Consider the following 16484-nt stretch of genomic DNA (forward strand, 5'->3'; position numbering starts at 1 on the left):
GGATCAAATAGGTAAAAAGACAAAGCCTAGTAGATTTCCTTGGATAACACAAGAGATAATGAATTTAGTTAATGAAAGGAGAACATTTAATAGTGCAGCAAATGGAGCAGGCGAAAGGGAATACAAATGTTTAAAAAATGAGATAACAAGAAGTGCAAAACGGCTAAGCAGAAATGGCTATAGGACAAATGTAAGGATTTAGAAATGTATTTCACTAAGGGAAAGATAGATATTGTCTGCAGGGAAATTAAAGAGGCCTTTAGTGAAAAGAGAAGCAGCTGTATAGGTATCAACTGCTCAGATGGTAAACCAGTCCTAAGCAAAGAAGGGAAATTTGAAAGGAGTATATAGAGGATCTATACAAGGATAACACAGGAGATTTTGAATTTAATTGATGAAAGGAGGAAATATAAAAATGTAGCAAATGAAGCAGGCGAAAGGGAGTACAAATGCCTAAAAAATGAGACACAGGAAGTACAAAATGGCTAAGCAAGAATGGCTAGAGAACAAATATAAGGATTTAGAAGCATAAACCACAGGCTAAAGATAGATACTGACTACAGGAAAATTAAGGAAATGTGTGGAGAAAAGGAAAACATCTGTATGGACATCAAGAGCTCAGATGGAAAACCAATCCTAACCGGGAAGAGAAAGCTGGAAGATCAATACGGACCCTACAACTTACCTTAGAAGGTAGATTAAGGAAAGGCAAACCTACATTTATAGCATTTGTAAACTTTGAGAAAGCTTTTGACTTTGTTGGCTGGAATACTCTCTTTGAAATTCTGAAGATAGCAGGGATAAAATGTGTGAAGTGAAAGGCTATTTACTAGTTGTACACAAATCAGATGGCAGTTACAAGAGTCGAAGGTTACAAAAAGGAAGCAGTGATTGAAAAGGCAGTGAGACAGGGTTCTAGCTTATCCCTGATGTTATTCAGTCTGTACTTTGAGCAAGCAAAAAAGGAAACCAAAGAAAAACCTGAAGAAGGAATTAAAGTTCAGAGAGAAAAAGTAAAATCTTTGAGATTTGCTGGTGACATTGTAATTCTGTCAGAGGCAGCAAAGAACTTGGAAGAGCAGTTGAACAGAACGGACAGCATCTTGAAAGGTGAGTATGTGATGAAAGTCAACAATAGCAAAAAGCATAGTGTAATGTAATCGAATTAAATTAGGTCATGCTGAGGGAATTAGAGTAGGAAATAAGACATTTAAAGTATCAGATGAGTGCTGCTATGAGGGCAGCAAAATAAGTGATGATGGCTGAAGTAGAGAGGAAATAAAGTGTAGGCTGGGAATGGCAAGAAAAGCATTTCTGAAGAAAAGAAAATTGTTAATATTGAATATAGATTTAAGTATTAGGAAATCTTTTTTGGAAGTATTTGTATGGATTGTAGCCATCTATGGAAGTGAAACATGGATGATGAACAGTATAGACAAGAAGAGAATAGAAGCTTTTGAAATGTGGTGCTGCAGAAGAATGCTGAAGATTAGATGGGTAGACCACATAGTTAATTAGGAGGTACTGAATATAACTGGGAGGGAAAAGAAATTTGTGGCACAAATTGGCTAGAAGAAGGGATCAGTTGACAGGACACATTCTGAGACATCAAGGGGTCAGCAATTTAGTATTGAAGGGAAATGGGGGGGGGGGGGGGGAGTTAAAAATCATAGAGGGAGACCAAGAGATGAACACAGTAAGCTGATTCAGAAGGATGTAGGTTGCAGTAGTTATTCAGAGATGAAGAGGCTTGCACAGGATATTGTAGCATGGAGAAGTGCATCAAACCAGTCTTTGGACTGAAGACCACAACAACAACAACAACAACAACATAAACAACAACAACACACACCACCACACTGTGCTACACTTATGATGCAGCTGTGTGTCCTTCTTTGAACCTCTGAAAGTTCCTTATTTTTTTTAACTAGGTGGCTTTCAAAAAGTTTGCTTCTCATTGCCATCTGGTCGTTGAGCAAGTTGGCATGGTGAGATCTCTGGTAACAAGATATCTTCATTTCCTCAGTCCAAAAACCTGCCCTTATCCCCTCTAGCAGCAGCATCAGTTGTGACGTTGGATTAAGAAGACCATGCCCAGTGCCAAATTTAGTTTTTCAACTATAACCCTCCTCTCTGATCCCACATGCTCACAAAATCTAATCTCAAGCCTTCTCCCAGTTTTAAGTTTCTTATATTAAGATATGATGTAAAGATCAGGGTATTTTGTGAAAGGGGATACCACAGAATTTATTGACAGTTTTTCTTTGTTTTAAAAACAATTATTTCATGTTTAATGATAAAATTTATCTACAAGAAGATGGCTTAAATATGGGGAGTGCTGCTTCTGAGTTGTTAGCTGATATCTTCATTAATAATCTAGAAAAGTAATTCTTCCTTGGAAATCTTGAATTGGGACATAAAATTTTCTAGTACTTCAGATACATTGCTGACACACTTCTTTAACAAGAGGAAGTAGTACTGACATAGATGCAATAGTAACATAGTTCAGTAGTTTACATGAGAAAATAAAACTCATGATTCATATTGGTATGGGAGAGTTCATAAATTTCCTTGATATAAATATCATGAATGAAAAGGGTAAACATACTATAGAAACTTTTCAAAAGAATACTTGCACTGGTGTCATTTTAGATTTCCCTTCTAACCATCCCAGTCAACATAAAAAGGCATATTTTTAGTTTAGCCATTAACAGGATATTGAAGCTTCCACAATCAAATTCTGAGCAAAAATAGAACTTGAAGTTAACAACTGTATTGCAAAAGCCACCAACTATCTTAAAGATTATGTAAATAACATTTACAATAAAATAGTGAAAGACAAGGGAGCAGGGAAGAACAAGTGTTGTGACTAATAAAGGTAATGAAACTGGGGTCTCACTTCATTTATTTTTGGGAAATATGTTTTCTCTGGTGTCAAGAGGAGGCAAACACGAAAGGGTAGGGGTCTATTAATTGCCAGCAGTTTAAACATATGGTGAATGATGGTACCCCTTAGGCAAATGACAGCAAGGGACAGGAAAGAAACTATTCTGGCAGCCTCTGACGGAACAGGGTGCAAGCAACTGTAGACCATTACGCACATTTCAACAAATGATCCCGACTGTGTGGACTCTGAGGTCATACTTGAATCATCTTAGCAATTTGACAAGCCTTCCTTAAGGAGTTTCGAAGGACCCCAAAATTTGCAGTATTGTGCCCAGAACTGATCTTGGTTACTTGGTTCTGTGTTGTTTGGAAGGACTGAACCAGAGACTTTGAAAGCTGCTACCTAGATAGCTGACTGTGTGTGGAGTGCATACAATAGTTTTTTTTTTTTTTTTTAAGGTTAGGCAACTCTCCATCCAATCCAGATAAATGATAGAAGATCCTAGTGGTTACCTGCTGAAACATTCACAACAAAGTGTCAGAGTTCAAAGTGTTCCTGAAAAGCACTGAAGCCGACGTAATAGTAGATACACAAAGCTGGTTGAAACTTGAAATTGATGGCAGTGACATTTCTGGTGAAAATTTAATTTTATATCGAAAGATAGGCTAATGGGAATTGGAGGTGATGTATTTGTTGCAGTAGACAGGAAATTCAAATCCACGAAGATACGAGTAGGAATTGAAGCAGCATGTGAGATTGTTAGGACAAGACTCAGTATCAGGGATGGGCATAAAATGGTAATTGGATCCCTCTATCAACCACCAGACTCATCTCCTGATGTAACCAACAACTTTAGAGAAAACCTCAGTTCACTTGTACATTCCCCAATCGTACTGTAATCATTGGTGGAGACGTTAATCATCCAACAATAAATTGGGAGAATTACAGTTTTGTTAGTGGTTGGCATGATAAGACAGCTTGTGAAACATTACTAAATGCCTTCTCTAAATACTATCTAGAGCAGGCAGTTCAGAACCTCACTTGTGGTGGAAATATATTGGATCTAATGGCAACAAACAGACCTGATCCCTTTGAGGATGTCTACATCAAAATAGGTATCAGTGATCACAATGACTGGCGACAATGATTACCAAAATACAAAGGACAACTAAAGCAAGCAGAAAGATATTTATGTTCAGTAAGCTAGATAAAAAATTTGGAAGTGTCATATCTCAATGAGGAACTTGAGACTTCCAGCAGGGCAGGAGTGTGTAGAGGAGCTATGGCTCAAGTTTATAAGAATAGTTGGCCAAGTAGAATAGTTTGTGATGGGAGGGAACCTCCATGGTGTACAATCACTGTAAATAAACTTCTACGGAACAGAGACTACTGCTTAAGAATATCTAGTCCCTCCTCTAACTATCCACAAAACTACCATCCAGTATCACTGACATCGATTTGTTTTAGAATCTTAGAACCTGTTCTGAGTCAAACGAAGTGAGGTATCTTGAACAGCATGACCTCCTCCATGCAGACCAGCATGGATTACAGAAACATCAATCATGTGAAACCTAACTCGGATTTTTCTCACATGACATATTGAAAACTTTAGATCAAAGCAGTCGGGTAGATGCAGTATTTTTTTATTTCCAGAAAGCATTTGATTTAGTACCACACATACCAAGAGAAGTTTGTGACTGGATTGAGGACTTTTTGGTAGGGAGGATGCAGCATGTTATTTCGGATGGAGAGTCATCATCATATGCAGAAGAAACTTGGGTGTGCCCATAGGAAGTGTGTTAGGACCGTTGCTGTCCATGTTGTAGTGAACAAAAATCCAGCTTTCTTGTAAAAATGTAAGATATTGTGATATATACTCATTATCAGCAACAGATAAATACACTGAAATGTTCACATACTCATCACAGTATTCTGAAAGTTACTATTAGGTGTTTGACTTGTTATTCACTGCTTGTGAAGAACCATGTTGAACAACTGTCACAGTGGATTTTGTCAAGAAAGCTAAGATGAATTTAGAGTTTCACTCAGAGCTCATGAATCAGTATCAACGTTCATATTTTTCTGTGTTGTCATAAACAGAGTTTGATGTATATGTTCATAGTGGATTGTAAAAAAATATGATGAAATCTTTGTATTCAAATTACATAACCCGGTGATTTCAGAAAGTTCTGTGTGGTTAAATATATCTATGATATACTTACAGAAATCGATAGGCATGCAAAGAAAGCACTGTGCATATTGTTTTGTGGAGTCTAATATTTGCTGCTTGTTGTTCTCTAGTGCATGGAGTCGCACATCTGAAACAGAAATAATTGGAAAACTGAAATATTTCACCAATGTTTCTAAGCAAGTTCTCTCTCTCAATCACACACACACACACACACACACACACACACACACACACACACACACACACACACACACACACGGGGGGGGGGGGGGGGAGAGAGAGAGAGAGAGAGGGGGGGGGGGAGGTAATTATATTGGAATAATGTATGCACTTTTCAGTAAACAATGGTATTGTCAAACAAGATATGTAGATATTTTTATCTCCAAAAAATAAATTTCCTATTGTTTCCTTAATGGTTCTATATATGTAAAAATATAATAATTGTTTCAAAACATCTGATTAGAAATGGTTGGGTAGAAGTTGTGAACATAGTATGATCTTATGCTTCATGATCTGAGGATCATTTGGAAAGTTCTGCACAATGTAAGATAGTATTGAAGAAAATCATTTATTTTACAGAATAACTTTACAGGCATTCAATATGCTTATACTTAAGATTATGACGTTCTTCCATGTTCTGTATTCCTTATACAGCACCTAACTGGAAGCTTCATCAATTGTATCAAAACGTTTTCCATGGATTTGTTCATTCAGTTTGGGAAACAAATTCAAGGCTCATATACGAACTGTATGGAGTTTGGGGAAATATTTCCCACTTACAATGACGGAAAAAAATTGCAACACCAAGAAGCAGTTGTGCGACATAAACGAAAGTTGGTGGGCGCCTTTCTATATCTGAAAGATGATGTCTATTCGAATTTTGCGCCAATCGCAGAAGAGTGGTGCTAATAGCGCCACTTTGAGGATGCAAATCAGGTTTCCTTCAAACACACACAAGGTCGTGAGCATTAGTTACCTTGAAACTGGACGTGGTGGGCTGATGTCAGTCAAGAATGCCTTTAAGGCGACAAAGACACTATTATCATCACCTTACTGAGTTAGAACGAGGTCGTGTAAAAGAGCTACGAGAAGCTGGATGTTCCTTTTCGATATTGCAGAAACATTTGGCAGGAACGTGGCCACTATACAAAATTAGTGGAGCGGTGGTCACGGGAATGTACGGTCGCAAGAAGACCATGTGGCCGAGCGGTTCTAGGCGCTTCAGTCCGGAACCGCGCGACTGCTACGGTCGCAGGTTCGAATCCTGCCTCGGACATGGATGTGTGCGATTCCTTAGGTTAGTTAGGTTTAAGTAGTTCTAAGTTCTAGGGAACTGATGACCTCAAATGTTAAGTCCCATAGTGCTCAGAGCCATTTGAACCATTCGAAGACCAGGCTCTGGACTGCCACGTTTTACTACCGAGAAGGAAGGCCATCGTGTTCAGTGTGTGGTTCTGACGCATCATACTGCATATACAGCAGAAATTCGAGCAGCAGTTTGCGCGACAGTTAAACAACAAACTGTTACAAACTGGTTACTTCAAGGACAGCCCCAAGCCAGACGCCCTGTAGCGTCATTCCACTGACCCCATACACCGCCACTTGCGACTTCAGTGGTGTCAAGTGATAGCCTTTTCGGGGGCAGGGAGGAGGTCTGTTATGTTCTGAAGCTGGTTCTGCTTTGGTGTCAGCGATGGCCACTTGTTGGTTAGAAAGAGGCCAGTTGAAGGCCCGCAACCTATCTGCGTGCTAGATACACTGGACATACCCCTGTGGTTATAGACTGAGGTGCGATTTCGTATGACAACAGGGGCACTCTCGTGGTTAATTCACACACCCTGACTGCAAATTTGTATGTAGGTCTGCTGATTCGACTTCTTGTGCTACTATTCATGAACAGCATTCCAGAGGGTGTTTCCCAACAGCATAACGCTCGCCAAGATACCGCTCTTGTAACCCAATACGCTCTACAGAGTGTCGACTGTTGCGTTGCCCTGTCTCCTGTCGAGCACATACGGGGCATCATTCAACAACAACTGCAGCGTTACCCACAAACAGCGTTAAACGTCCCTGTATTGATCAACCAATTGCCAAATGCATGGAATTCCATCTCACAAACTGATAACCAGCACTGTACAACACATTCAACATTCTGCAGTACACCGATTATTAACGTACCAACATTTCACTTTTGCAATGGCTTATCTCGTACTTTCATTAATCTGTGATCTTACAATGTTAATCGTTCATATATTTTACCTAGACAAATGTATTCGGGAAATTTGATTACTCTGTAATAATTATTTGTCGGTGTTGCGTTTCTTACCGTCAGTGTATATTTGCTGATCATTTCTTTCACTGGTTTGGCGGTATGGAGCTTTGCATTGTCGTGCAAATGAGGATACCAGCTGCAAGCATGTCAGGCTTTTTTGACGAATTTTCGGGCGGAAAATATTTTGCAGGCACAGCTTGTAGTAGGCGCCTGTTACAAACTTCCTGTGGGGCACTATATTTGTAGCTATGACTCCATTCATGTCATACGGAAAGATCATTGGCGGCGGAGTTTTTTCTGGCGTGGAGCGTCGGAACTTTTCTATTGTGACGGCTTAAAATCTCGTATCCAGGTTTCATCAAGTTCAACAGTCCTTTTCAGATACCGTTCTCCTCCTGTCCAATAACACTGTTTCCCGTGGATTACATGATACAACGAACTGTATAGAACAAGTTAAGTTCGAAAACGCTAGTGAAGGTGACTACATACCCCCTCACACAGGTGCACATGGACCTCCTGCTTCCAAGTGGCTACATTCATCGCATCTCTCCACGAATCTGATTGAATTACCTCGAACACAGGAACCACACAACCTAATCCCTGCATGTGCTTCAGGCACTTTGTTAAGCCCTAGTATTCAAATGCAACACTGCTTCCAAGCCACGCCAGAAAAATCCTGGATTTTCTACTGCATCGCGGTTGATCAATGGGGTTGTTCCTACACCCCCAGTATATACTCAGTTGGTGCCTTACGGACAACTATTCAGCAACGTTCGCAATGTAGAACATATGCCACCGAATCTGCCTTATTTCTTATCAGACCAACCACAAACTTGGTTGTTCACTACTAACAACAGTTTTGATGACAGTGGGATTTATCGTGTCATAAGAGACGAACGTGCTGCTACAGTCAGTGATGTTATCCTGTCTCGACCTCCTTTCAACAAGTTTGAGGCAGCCAAGGCAGCACTACCTCATAGACCGTGCAAATCAAACGAGCAGCAAATTCGTCAGGCTATTTTCTCTGAACGATTAAATGGACAGACATCCTTACAGTTGTGGTGCCACCTACAAGCTTTAGTGGATCCTATATTAACGCCTGACAGTTCTCTGTGGGCCACATGGACAAACAAATTGCTAAAGGAATTCAAGCATTTTTAACATGTAATGATGGATTCCTACAAGACGTTAAGTTGCAGTTAGCAGAACATGCCTTTGTATTGCAAGATGTATACCTCAGCTACATAGCAGCCACCAGCAGTACATGCAGTTGGCAGCGATGCTGTACATTGACATGGCAACTTGCTACTGAGCAGTAACAACCGCGCCCAAGGCTTTCTGACACACCATGCACAGAGCGGCGGCAGCCACCTTGTTCTTTACTGTAGCAGGGAGCAATCAAACAGTTCCAAACGTTCACAGAGATGCTGCCATGTGTCTTCGACCCTGGTGACCGATACACACCATACTTAGCTGACAACAGACGACCAGGCACCCCCACCTCTCACGATACGGACAGTGTTCGACATATCGTGCATTGGTGATGGTTTCCATTCTCGCTTCGGCACCACCATATCAAGTACTCTGATCTCTGTGGTCCCCAAATGCTGCCCATGACTTTCACTAGATTTCAGAGGTCATGGCGTTATCATAGTACATCAAAAATCAAACCAGGTGAATCGAACCAATTGGTTTCCACCCTCTGCCTTCTAAAGCGATCACCTCAATATTTGCGATCGTCATGCTACTCAGCATTTTCTGGTAGACACGGTATCTGAGATCAGCATGATCCCAAATACGACATCCCTTCCTTACGCTGCAGACATCACATCTCAATACAAGGCAGTGAATGGATTGATAATTGCATTATAGGGGTATATTTCTCACAACTGTCCTCGGCAACAGCCACACTTTCACGTGAACTTTTGTGCAAGGTGATGTAAATGAACCCTTGGCAGGGGCGGATTTCCTTTGCCGCTTCCGTTTCCGTTCGGATTTACAAGGAGGACAGCTATAGTGTAGAACATCTGGTGTTAGCATTCATGATATAACTGGGAGACCTTCGACACAAGCTGCTCCACAACACACAGGCGCCTCCAAACCCCCTCTATATAGGCTTCAGCAGTTACATTCCTCGCTCGAGGATCAAGTGGCGGCAAGCAATAAATTATACAGTGACATCAAAAAGGAACGCATCACGTTGCAAGAGGAAAACTCCTCACTGCAGAAATCACTGCATGAGTGATGCAATCAGTTGGTGGAGTACAAACTTTATATTTCGTCATGGCAACCGCTACCTATCGCTACCATTGAGCGCCTTCCATTACAGGATTTTAGCTTCGTGGCTATCTGGCGTAAAATGGAGGACTTACAAATTAGAGTATGGAACTTCATTAACAGTGCTAGGAGCGACAAAGCGTATATATACCTTGACGAGTTACTGACCCTACACTAAAGGCAACGTGTACGCACGTCACTGCTGAAGAAAAGCACTGGACATCATTCAGCAATGCGTCAGTCAGCTGGAGTCTTCACAGATGTTATCACCTACTCTCTACAACTACCTTCCTCATGCACCTACAATGCATGCACATGTTAGTGACAGTGCAACCAATGACAGTGAATCCCACACATGTGTATTTCGTGTTTCCCAGCCCCTGGTTCGCCACGGCACTAAGGGTGATACATGCATAGGGTAAGGAGATTTTGCCGGCAGAGGATAGAACAGAATTAATCCAGCTGATGCATAGGCCACACACGATTATCTTCTGTTTGTGTCACATGCCACAGGCCGCAGAAATCAAGCTAACCAACGCCCTGTACAGGGAGAATATAAAAGGTAATCTAGGTGTACCATGATCAGAGGAAATATTAAGAACTTTTGAATTGGTCGAACAATCTTTACAGAGCGCCGAGACTTTAGCTCACCCATCGCGTACAGCCCATCTATTTACCACTGCTGAAGTCATTGGCTCAATTTTACAACAAACAGTGAATCGTATCCAGCAATCCCTATGGTTTCTTTTCCTGAAAATTAACAGCTCTATATGAGGCGGTAAAATTCTTTAAGGAAGGTATTGAGGGCCAAGTCCTCGTACTTTTCACTGATCACAAGCCATTGATTCATGCTGTCTGTAATCGTAATTGGGACGTGTCCCCCACCGCTTCAGACATCTAGACTCAAGTGTGCAATATTCATCCAATAACTGGGATATGGATGGGGGGGGGGGGGGGGGGAGGACACTGTGGCAGATTACATGTTTCGAATTCATGCACTTAGTATGTTAATTGATTTCAGTCACTTTTCTGCAGCGCAAGAACAGGTCGAAAAGTTACTTGGCTCTCTTAAACGCCACAGTAAGAGCTTGCAGCTACAACACATAACGCATTAGGATATCTGACTCTCTCGTCTAGCTATGATGTGATACGTCAGAGACCAGGTCACGCTCCTTGGGTCTGATGTCGTTCAGGAAAGCAATCTTTGACAGTTGGCACAATCTATCACACCAAGGAGTTCGCCCTATCATGTGACTCGTTATGGAATAGTTTGTGTAACTGGGCTGAAGGCATATTGCAGGAAGTGATCACGTTCCTGCCTGCCTGCCTCCCTGCGTTTCTTGCTAGCGCAGTAAAACGGTCGCCGCGCTTTTCCACCACAGGCCACCTCCACAATACCTAAAGGTCATTTTCAACGTGCAGTCCAGTGGCTTCAGATATATTCCGTCAGCCATCGACAGTACGATAATTGGGTTGAGACCATTCCCTTACAAGATATAATAGCGGAATCAATGGCATGGGCGTTCATTAACATATGGATATCTCATTTTGGATGTCTGTTGTCTGTTACAACCGACCAAGGATGGCAATTCGAACCACTTCTCTTTTCCAATCTGTACAAATTGTGCAGAACTCAACGCTTTCATACAACTGCCTGTCACACTCAAAGTAACATACTGGTCGAAAGATGGCACCGAACACCGAAAGCAGGTTTGATGTGCCACGATACACAATAGAGCGACGCGTTGCCATGGATCCTACTGGGAATCCGGACTGCATATAAGGACGCCTTTCTTTAAATCTTTGACCACAGATGTACTGTACTCCTCGTACTAGTGTATGGTGAATGCCTCACTCTCCTCTTACCTTCTCCATCAAATAATATTGTAGAGTTACCAATGTTGGTATAAAATTTCCGTCACGTAGCCCACACCCTCACACTACCACCTCAAGCCCGTGGCTTATAAGTTTTTGTTTACAGAGGGTTACTGGTACGCGATTGTTCTCACGTCGTCCTTTAATGGCGGGAACAGACATTTTACGTCTTCATGAAAGGCACTCCTTCAACAGTATCGCTTACTGAAGGTTATAATGCATAGATAGTAATGGGAAAAGAAAGCTGGTTGAAACCAGACGTCAATGACAAAGAAATCCTACGTTCAAATCGGAATGTTTATCGTAAAGATAGGTTATTCGCCAATGGTGGTGGCGTGTTTATCGCAGTAAAAAAGTTAATAAAATCTAGCGAGGTTATCACGGTTTCCGAATATGTATTAATCTGGGTGAAACTGAGTATCAAACAACGGTCAAAAATGATGACTGCGTGCCGGTCAGGATCTGTGGTTGTAGAGCGCTTCAGACAGAACTTGCGGAATATCATTAGTAATTTTTCTGATCATGCCGTTGTAATAGGGAGTGACTTCAACTTACCAGGTATAGATTGGGAGTGTTATGCCATGAAAACTGGTGCCAGAGACAGGGGATCGTGTGGCATTGTTCTGGATGTCTTGTCCGAAAATTACCATGAGCAGATAGTTAGAAAACCAACTCATGTGGTAACGTCTTAGACCTCCTGGCAACAAACAGACTTGAACTTACCGAATCAGTTAACATAGAGGAAGGTATCAGTGATCATAAGGCTGTGACAGCATCTATGACGACGGGCCCTACAAGGAATGTTAAGAAAGGTAGGAAGATATATTTCAAATGGTTCAAATGGCTCTGAGCACTATGGGACTTAACAGCTGTGGTCATCAGTCCCCTAGAACTTAGAACTACTTAAACCTAACTAACCTAAGGACATCACACACATCCATGCCCGAGGCAGGATTCGAACCTGCGACCGTAGCAGTCACGCGGTTCCGGACTGCGCGCCTAGAACCGCGAGACCACCGCTGCCGGCGAAGATATATTTCCTCAGCAAGGGTGACAGGATACAAATTTCAGAATATCTCAGCAGTCAGCATCAAATAATCGCTTATGCGGACGAAGATGTGGCGAACAAATGGAAAAAATTCAAATGTCATTGTTCAATATACCCTAGAAAAGTACGTTCCGAGTATGGTTTTACGGGATGGGAAAGATCCACCATTGTTTAATAGCCGTGTTAGAAAAGCGCTACGTAAACAAAGAGCACTTCATCTCAGATTCAAGAGAAGTGAAAACCTAGCTGACAAACAAAAGCTGAACGAAGCGAAAATGAGCGTAAGGAGAGCAATGAATGAAGCGTTCAATGATTTTGAAAGTAAGACATTGTCAACAGACCTGAGTGAAAACCCTGAGGGATTTTGGTCGTACGTAAAACCAGTAAGTGGGTCAAAATCGTCTATTCATTCTCTCAGCGATCACACCGGCACCGAAAACAGAAGATAACAAAGAGAAGGCCGAAATACTGAATTCGGCGTTCCGAAGTTGTTTCATCGCGGAAGATCGTAGCACTGTCCCTCCTTTCAATAGTCGTACGAACGTCGAAATGGCGAATATTGAGATAACCTATCGCGGAATTGAAAAGCAGCTACAATCGCTTAGTAGTGGAAAGGAGTGAGGGCCAGATAACACTCCTATAAGATTCTATAAAGATTATGCGAAAGAACTTGCTCCCCTTCTAGCAGTAATTTATCGTAGATAGCTTGAGCAACGAAGGGTACCTAACGACTGGAAAAAAGCGCAGGTCATTCCCGTTTTTAAGAAAGGCTTTAAGATAGATCCACACAGTTATAGAACTGTATCGTTGACGTCAATCTGTTGTAGAATTACGGAACCTGTTTTATGCTCAAGAATTATTATATGTAAATGATCTAGTAAAAAGCGTCGAAGGTTCTTTGAGGCTATTCGCAGATGATGCAGTTGTCTATACCAAAGTACTAACGCCAGAACGATCTGCAGATAACCGATGAATGGTGCAGGCTCTGGCAGTTGATTGACCCTGAACGTAAATAAATGTAACATATTGCGCGTATATAGAAAAAGAAATCCACTACTGTACAGCTACACTATTGATGACAAACAACTGGAGACAGAGTCTACCGTAAAATATCTAGGCGTAAATATCCTTAAGTGGAATGACCATATAAAACAGATAGTGGGAAAAGCACACACCAGACTCAGATTCATCGGAAGAATCTTAAGGAAATGTAACTCATCCATGAAAGAAGTGGCTTCTAAGGCGCTTGTTCGCCCGATTCTTGAGTATTGTTCATCTGTCTGGGATCCTTATCAGGTAGGACTGATAGAGGAGATAGAGAGGATCCAACGAAGAGCGGCGCGTTTCGTCATGGGATCGTTTAGCTGGCGAGAGAGCGTTACGGAGATGCTAAACAAACACCACTAGCAGACATTATAAGAGATTTACTGCTGAAATTTCAGGACGGCACTTTTCAGGAGGAGTCGGACAACATATTACTTCACACCACATACATCTCGCGTATTGATCACGAGAAGAAAATTCGAGAAATTAGAGCCAATACAGAGGTTTACCGACAATTATTCTTCCCACGCGCTATTCGCGAGTGGAACAGGGTTGGAGGGATCAGATAGTGGTACCGAAAGTACCCTCCGCCACACAGCATTTGGTGGCTTGCGGAGTATGATGTAGATGTATCAGTCCAATGTCCAAAGCCCGCCCGGGTGCTGGTGAAACGAGAGAATGACTACCTTCAGGTATTTCTTCCGTTTCCAGCTCCACTGACAGGGAACTTCACGCAGATACTATCGCCTATACAGCAAATTTTGGCAGTCGTTCCATTACTCCAAGCAACGCCGACGACGACCCATCACGTTCCCCTTACGGTAGACCTCTTCACTCTCCAGCATTTCTCCTTGATTGCGGTCGAAATAGGGTTCCACTTCTACCCACTACTGGTTGTCCACACCGTTGGGTAGCAGGGGGGTGGGGAGGGAAAGCGGGCTCTGTGGCGGCACTCACCGTCGATGTCGTCATCGAGTACCAAGTCGATAATAGAAACAATGAGCAAGTGTTCATCTTAGTAGAAGTTGTTGTTTGCGTCTTATTCTCCGCCACTGTATGGAGTCGTATGCTTTGGTATAAAGTGCTCTGTGATTGTTCTATGTGTAATCGTACCAGTAAAGTGTGTAGCTCGTGATAGCTTTGCCGACACTTTTGAAATACAAGAAGTTGTAAGTCACAGTTCGACTGGGCAAGAGAAACATCTACACAGTGTAATTGAATCTTTGTTTTACCTGCAGAGCTTACAGTTGCCTCAGTAGTTGCAGTTTCTTTGCAAACCAAACAAACCTTTGTGAAGTTTCAATACCAAAAAGAGTGGCAGCAGTGAAGACAAAATTGGAGGATGTGTGCGGAACAGCATATCATCTGGAAGTGATTAAGTTTATAGACAAATCGCGTACACGTAGATCCATGGACGACATTTTTGTGTGGCCAGAAACGTCAGTGTTACGTCATAATCAGTCAGTGAAGACTCGAAGAGGAAGGAACTGAAAGCAAATACACCAAGCTCATTAAAAGCGTCAATATCAGCGCGGAAGTGAACTGAAACAAGGCAGTACAATCGGTCTCTGGGAAAAGGGTTTCACATACCATGATATTTCGGTTTGTATAATGATTCCTTCTACGGCCGTGATAAAGAGTGTACAAAAGGGGTTCTAAGAATTGTTACTACATCATGGAATGTCTGCCATCTTATCCACATTACCATAAAGAACCCAAAGCAACACTTGCAAATCTCACTCAATGCTGCAGCACTGCAAATTTCTGCACCAACAGTTAGATACAATCTGCCGTAGTGTTGGACTGTTTGGCACATTGCACTGCATCGCCTTCAGCAACTACAAACATCTCTCGCTGCAATTGGCATGTGAAAGCCATTACTGGGACGCTGAATGCCCAGATGTAGTCTTTTCAGACCTGCTTTAAGCTCTCCTACAGTGAGAGTCACTGATGATGGTATTGTGCGTTTTATGCTACCATGTTAACTGCCATACGGCAAAAATGGTTCAAATGGCTCTGAGCACTATGGGACTTAACATCTCAGGTCATCAGTTCCCTAGAACTTAGAACTACTTAAACCTAACTAACCTAAGGACATCACACACACCCATGCCCGAGGCAGGATTCGAACCTGCGACCGTAGCGGTCACGCGGTTCCAGCCTGAAGCGCCTAGAACCGCTCGGCCACACCGGCCGGCGCCATATGGCAGTCACATGGTTTAGTGGCGTAGTAGACAAACTCTGAATACTTCTCAAATGGTTCAAATGGCTCTAAGCACTATGGGACTTAACATCTGAGATCATCATTCCACTTAAACCTAACTAACCTAACGGCATCACACATAACCATGCGAGAGGCAGGATTCGAACCTGCGACAGTAGCAACAGCCCGCGGTTCCGGACTGAAGTGCCTAGAACCGCTCGGCCATAACGCCAGGCCTGAATACTGCGGTTAGGATGCAGTTGGATAGAACAGGGAATTCATATCTATTGAGGGCAATCTGACCATATATTGCTACATGAAGGAGATCTGAAAGCTTGATGTATAGCCTGTCCTCCATGTAACTTTATGTGCCTTATCGCAGCAGAACATTATCTAACCGCAACTTGCGTCAATGTGGCAGCCTTCATCTAAGAATAATGGGCAACACTGCTTGACTGGTCTTCATGTTTGCCTAATATGTTATCCACTGAATATGTTTGGGATGTAGTTTCCTAGCTACTTGTTCCTTATGAACCTGTGCCAAACACGGAACTGTCAGTCTATTTGCTAGATGTCCGATAGTGTGTATTCTACTACCAAAAGTACAGAAAAGGGCCCATTTATAGTGGAGTCAGCAAAATGGCTCATATTTGTCTGGGCGGAAAGTGGAAGCCGGTAAAAACATAG

The 16484-nt window shown here is 42.2% G+C and overlaps 1 protein-coding gene across 4 annotated transcripts in view; it reads right to left on the minus strand.

Annotated features, from left to right (window-relative positions):
* Positions 1–16484, minus strand: part of LOC124802860 (protein SERAC1) — a 126915-nt gene that overhangs the window by 62219 nt on the left and 48212 nt on the right. For all 4 annotated transcript variants that reach the window (XR_007017161.1, XR_007017160.1, XM_047263898.1 and 1 more), the window contains exon 2: positions 5110–5205. Coding sequence is in view for 2 of the 4 variants with exons in the window: in XM_047263898.1 (XP_047119854.1) it covers positions 5110–5205 (96 nt within the window). In the remaining 2 variants the exon portion in view is untranslated. The remainder of the gene's footprint in view (positions 1–5109; positions 5206–16484) is intronic.

Source organism: Schistocerca piceifrons, chromosome 1 (genome assembly GCF_021461385.2).
Source record: "Schistocerca piceifrons isolate TAMUIC-IGC-003096 chromosome 1, iqSchPice1.1, whole genome shotgun sequence".
Lineage (NCBI taxonomy): Eukaryota > Metazoa > Arthropoda > Insecta > Orthoptera > Acrididae > Schistocerca > Schistocerca piceifrons.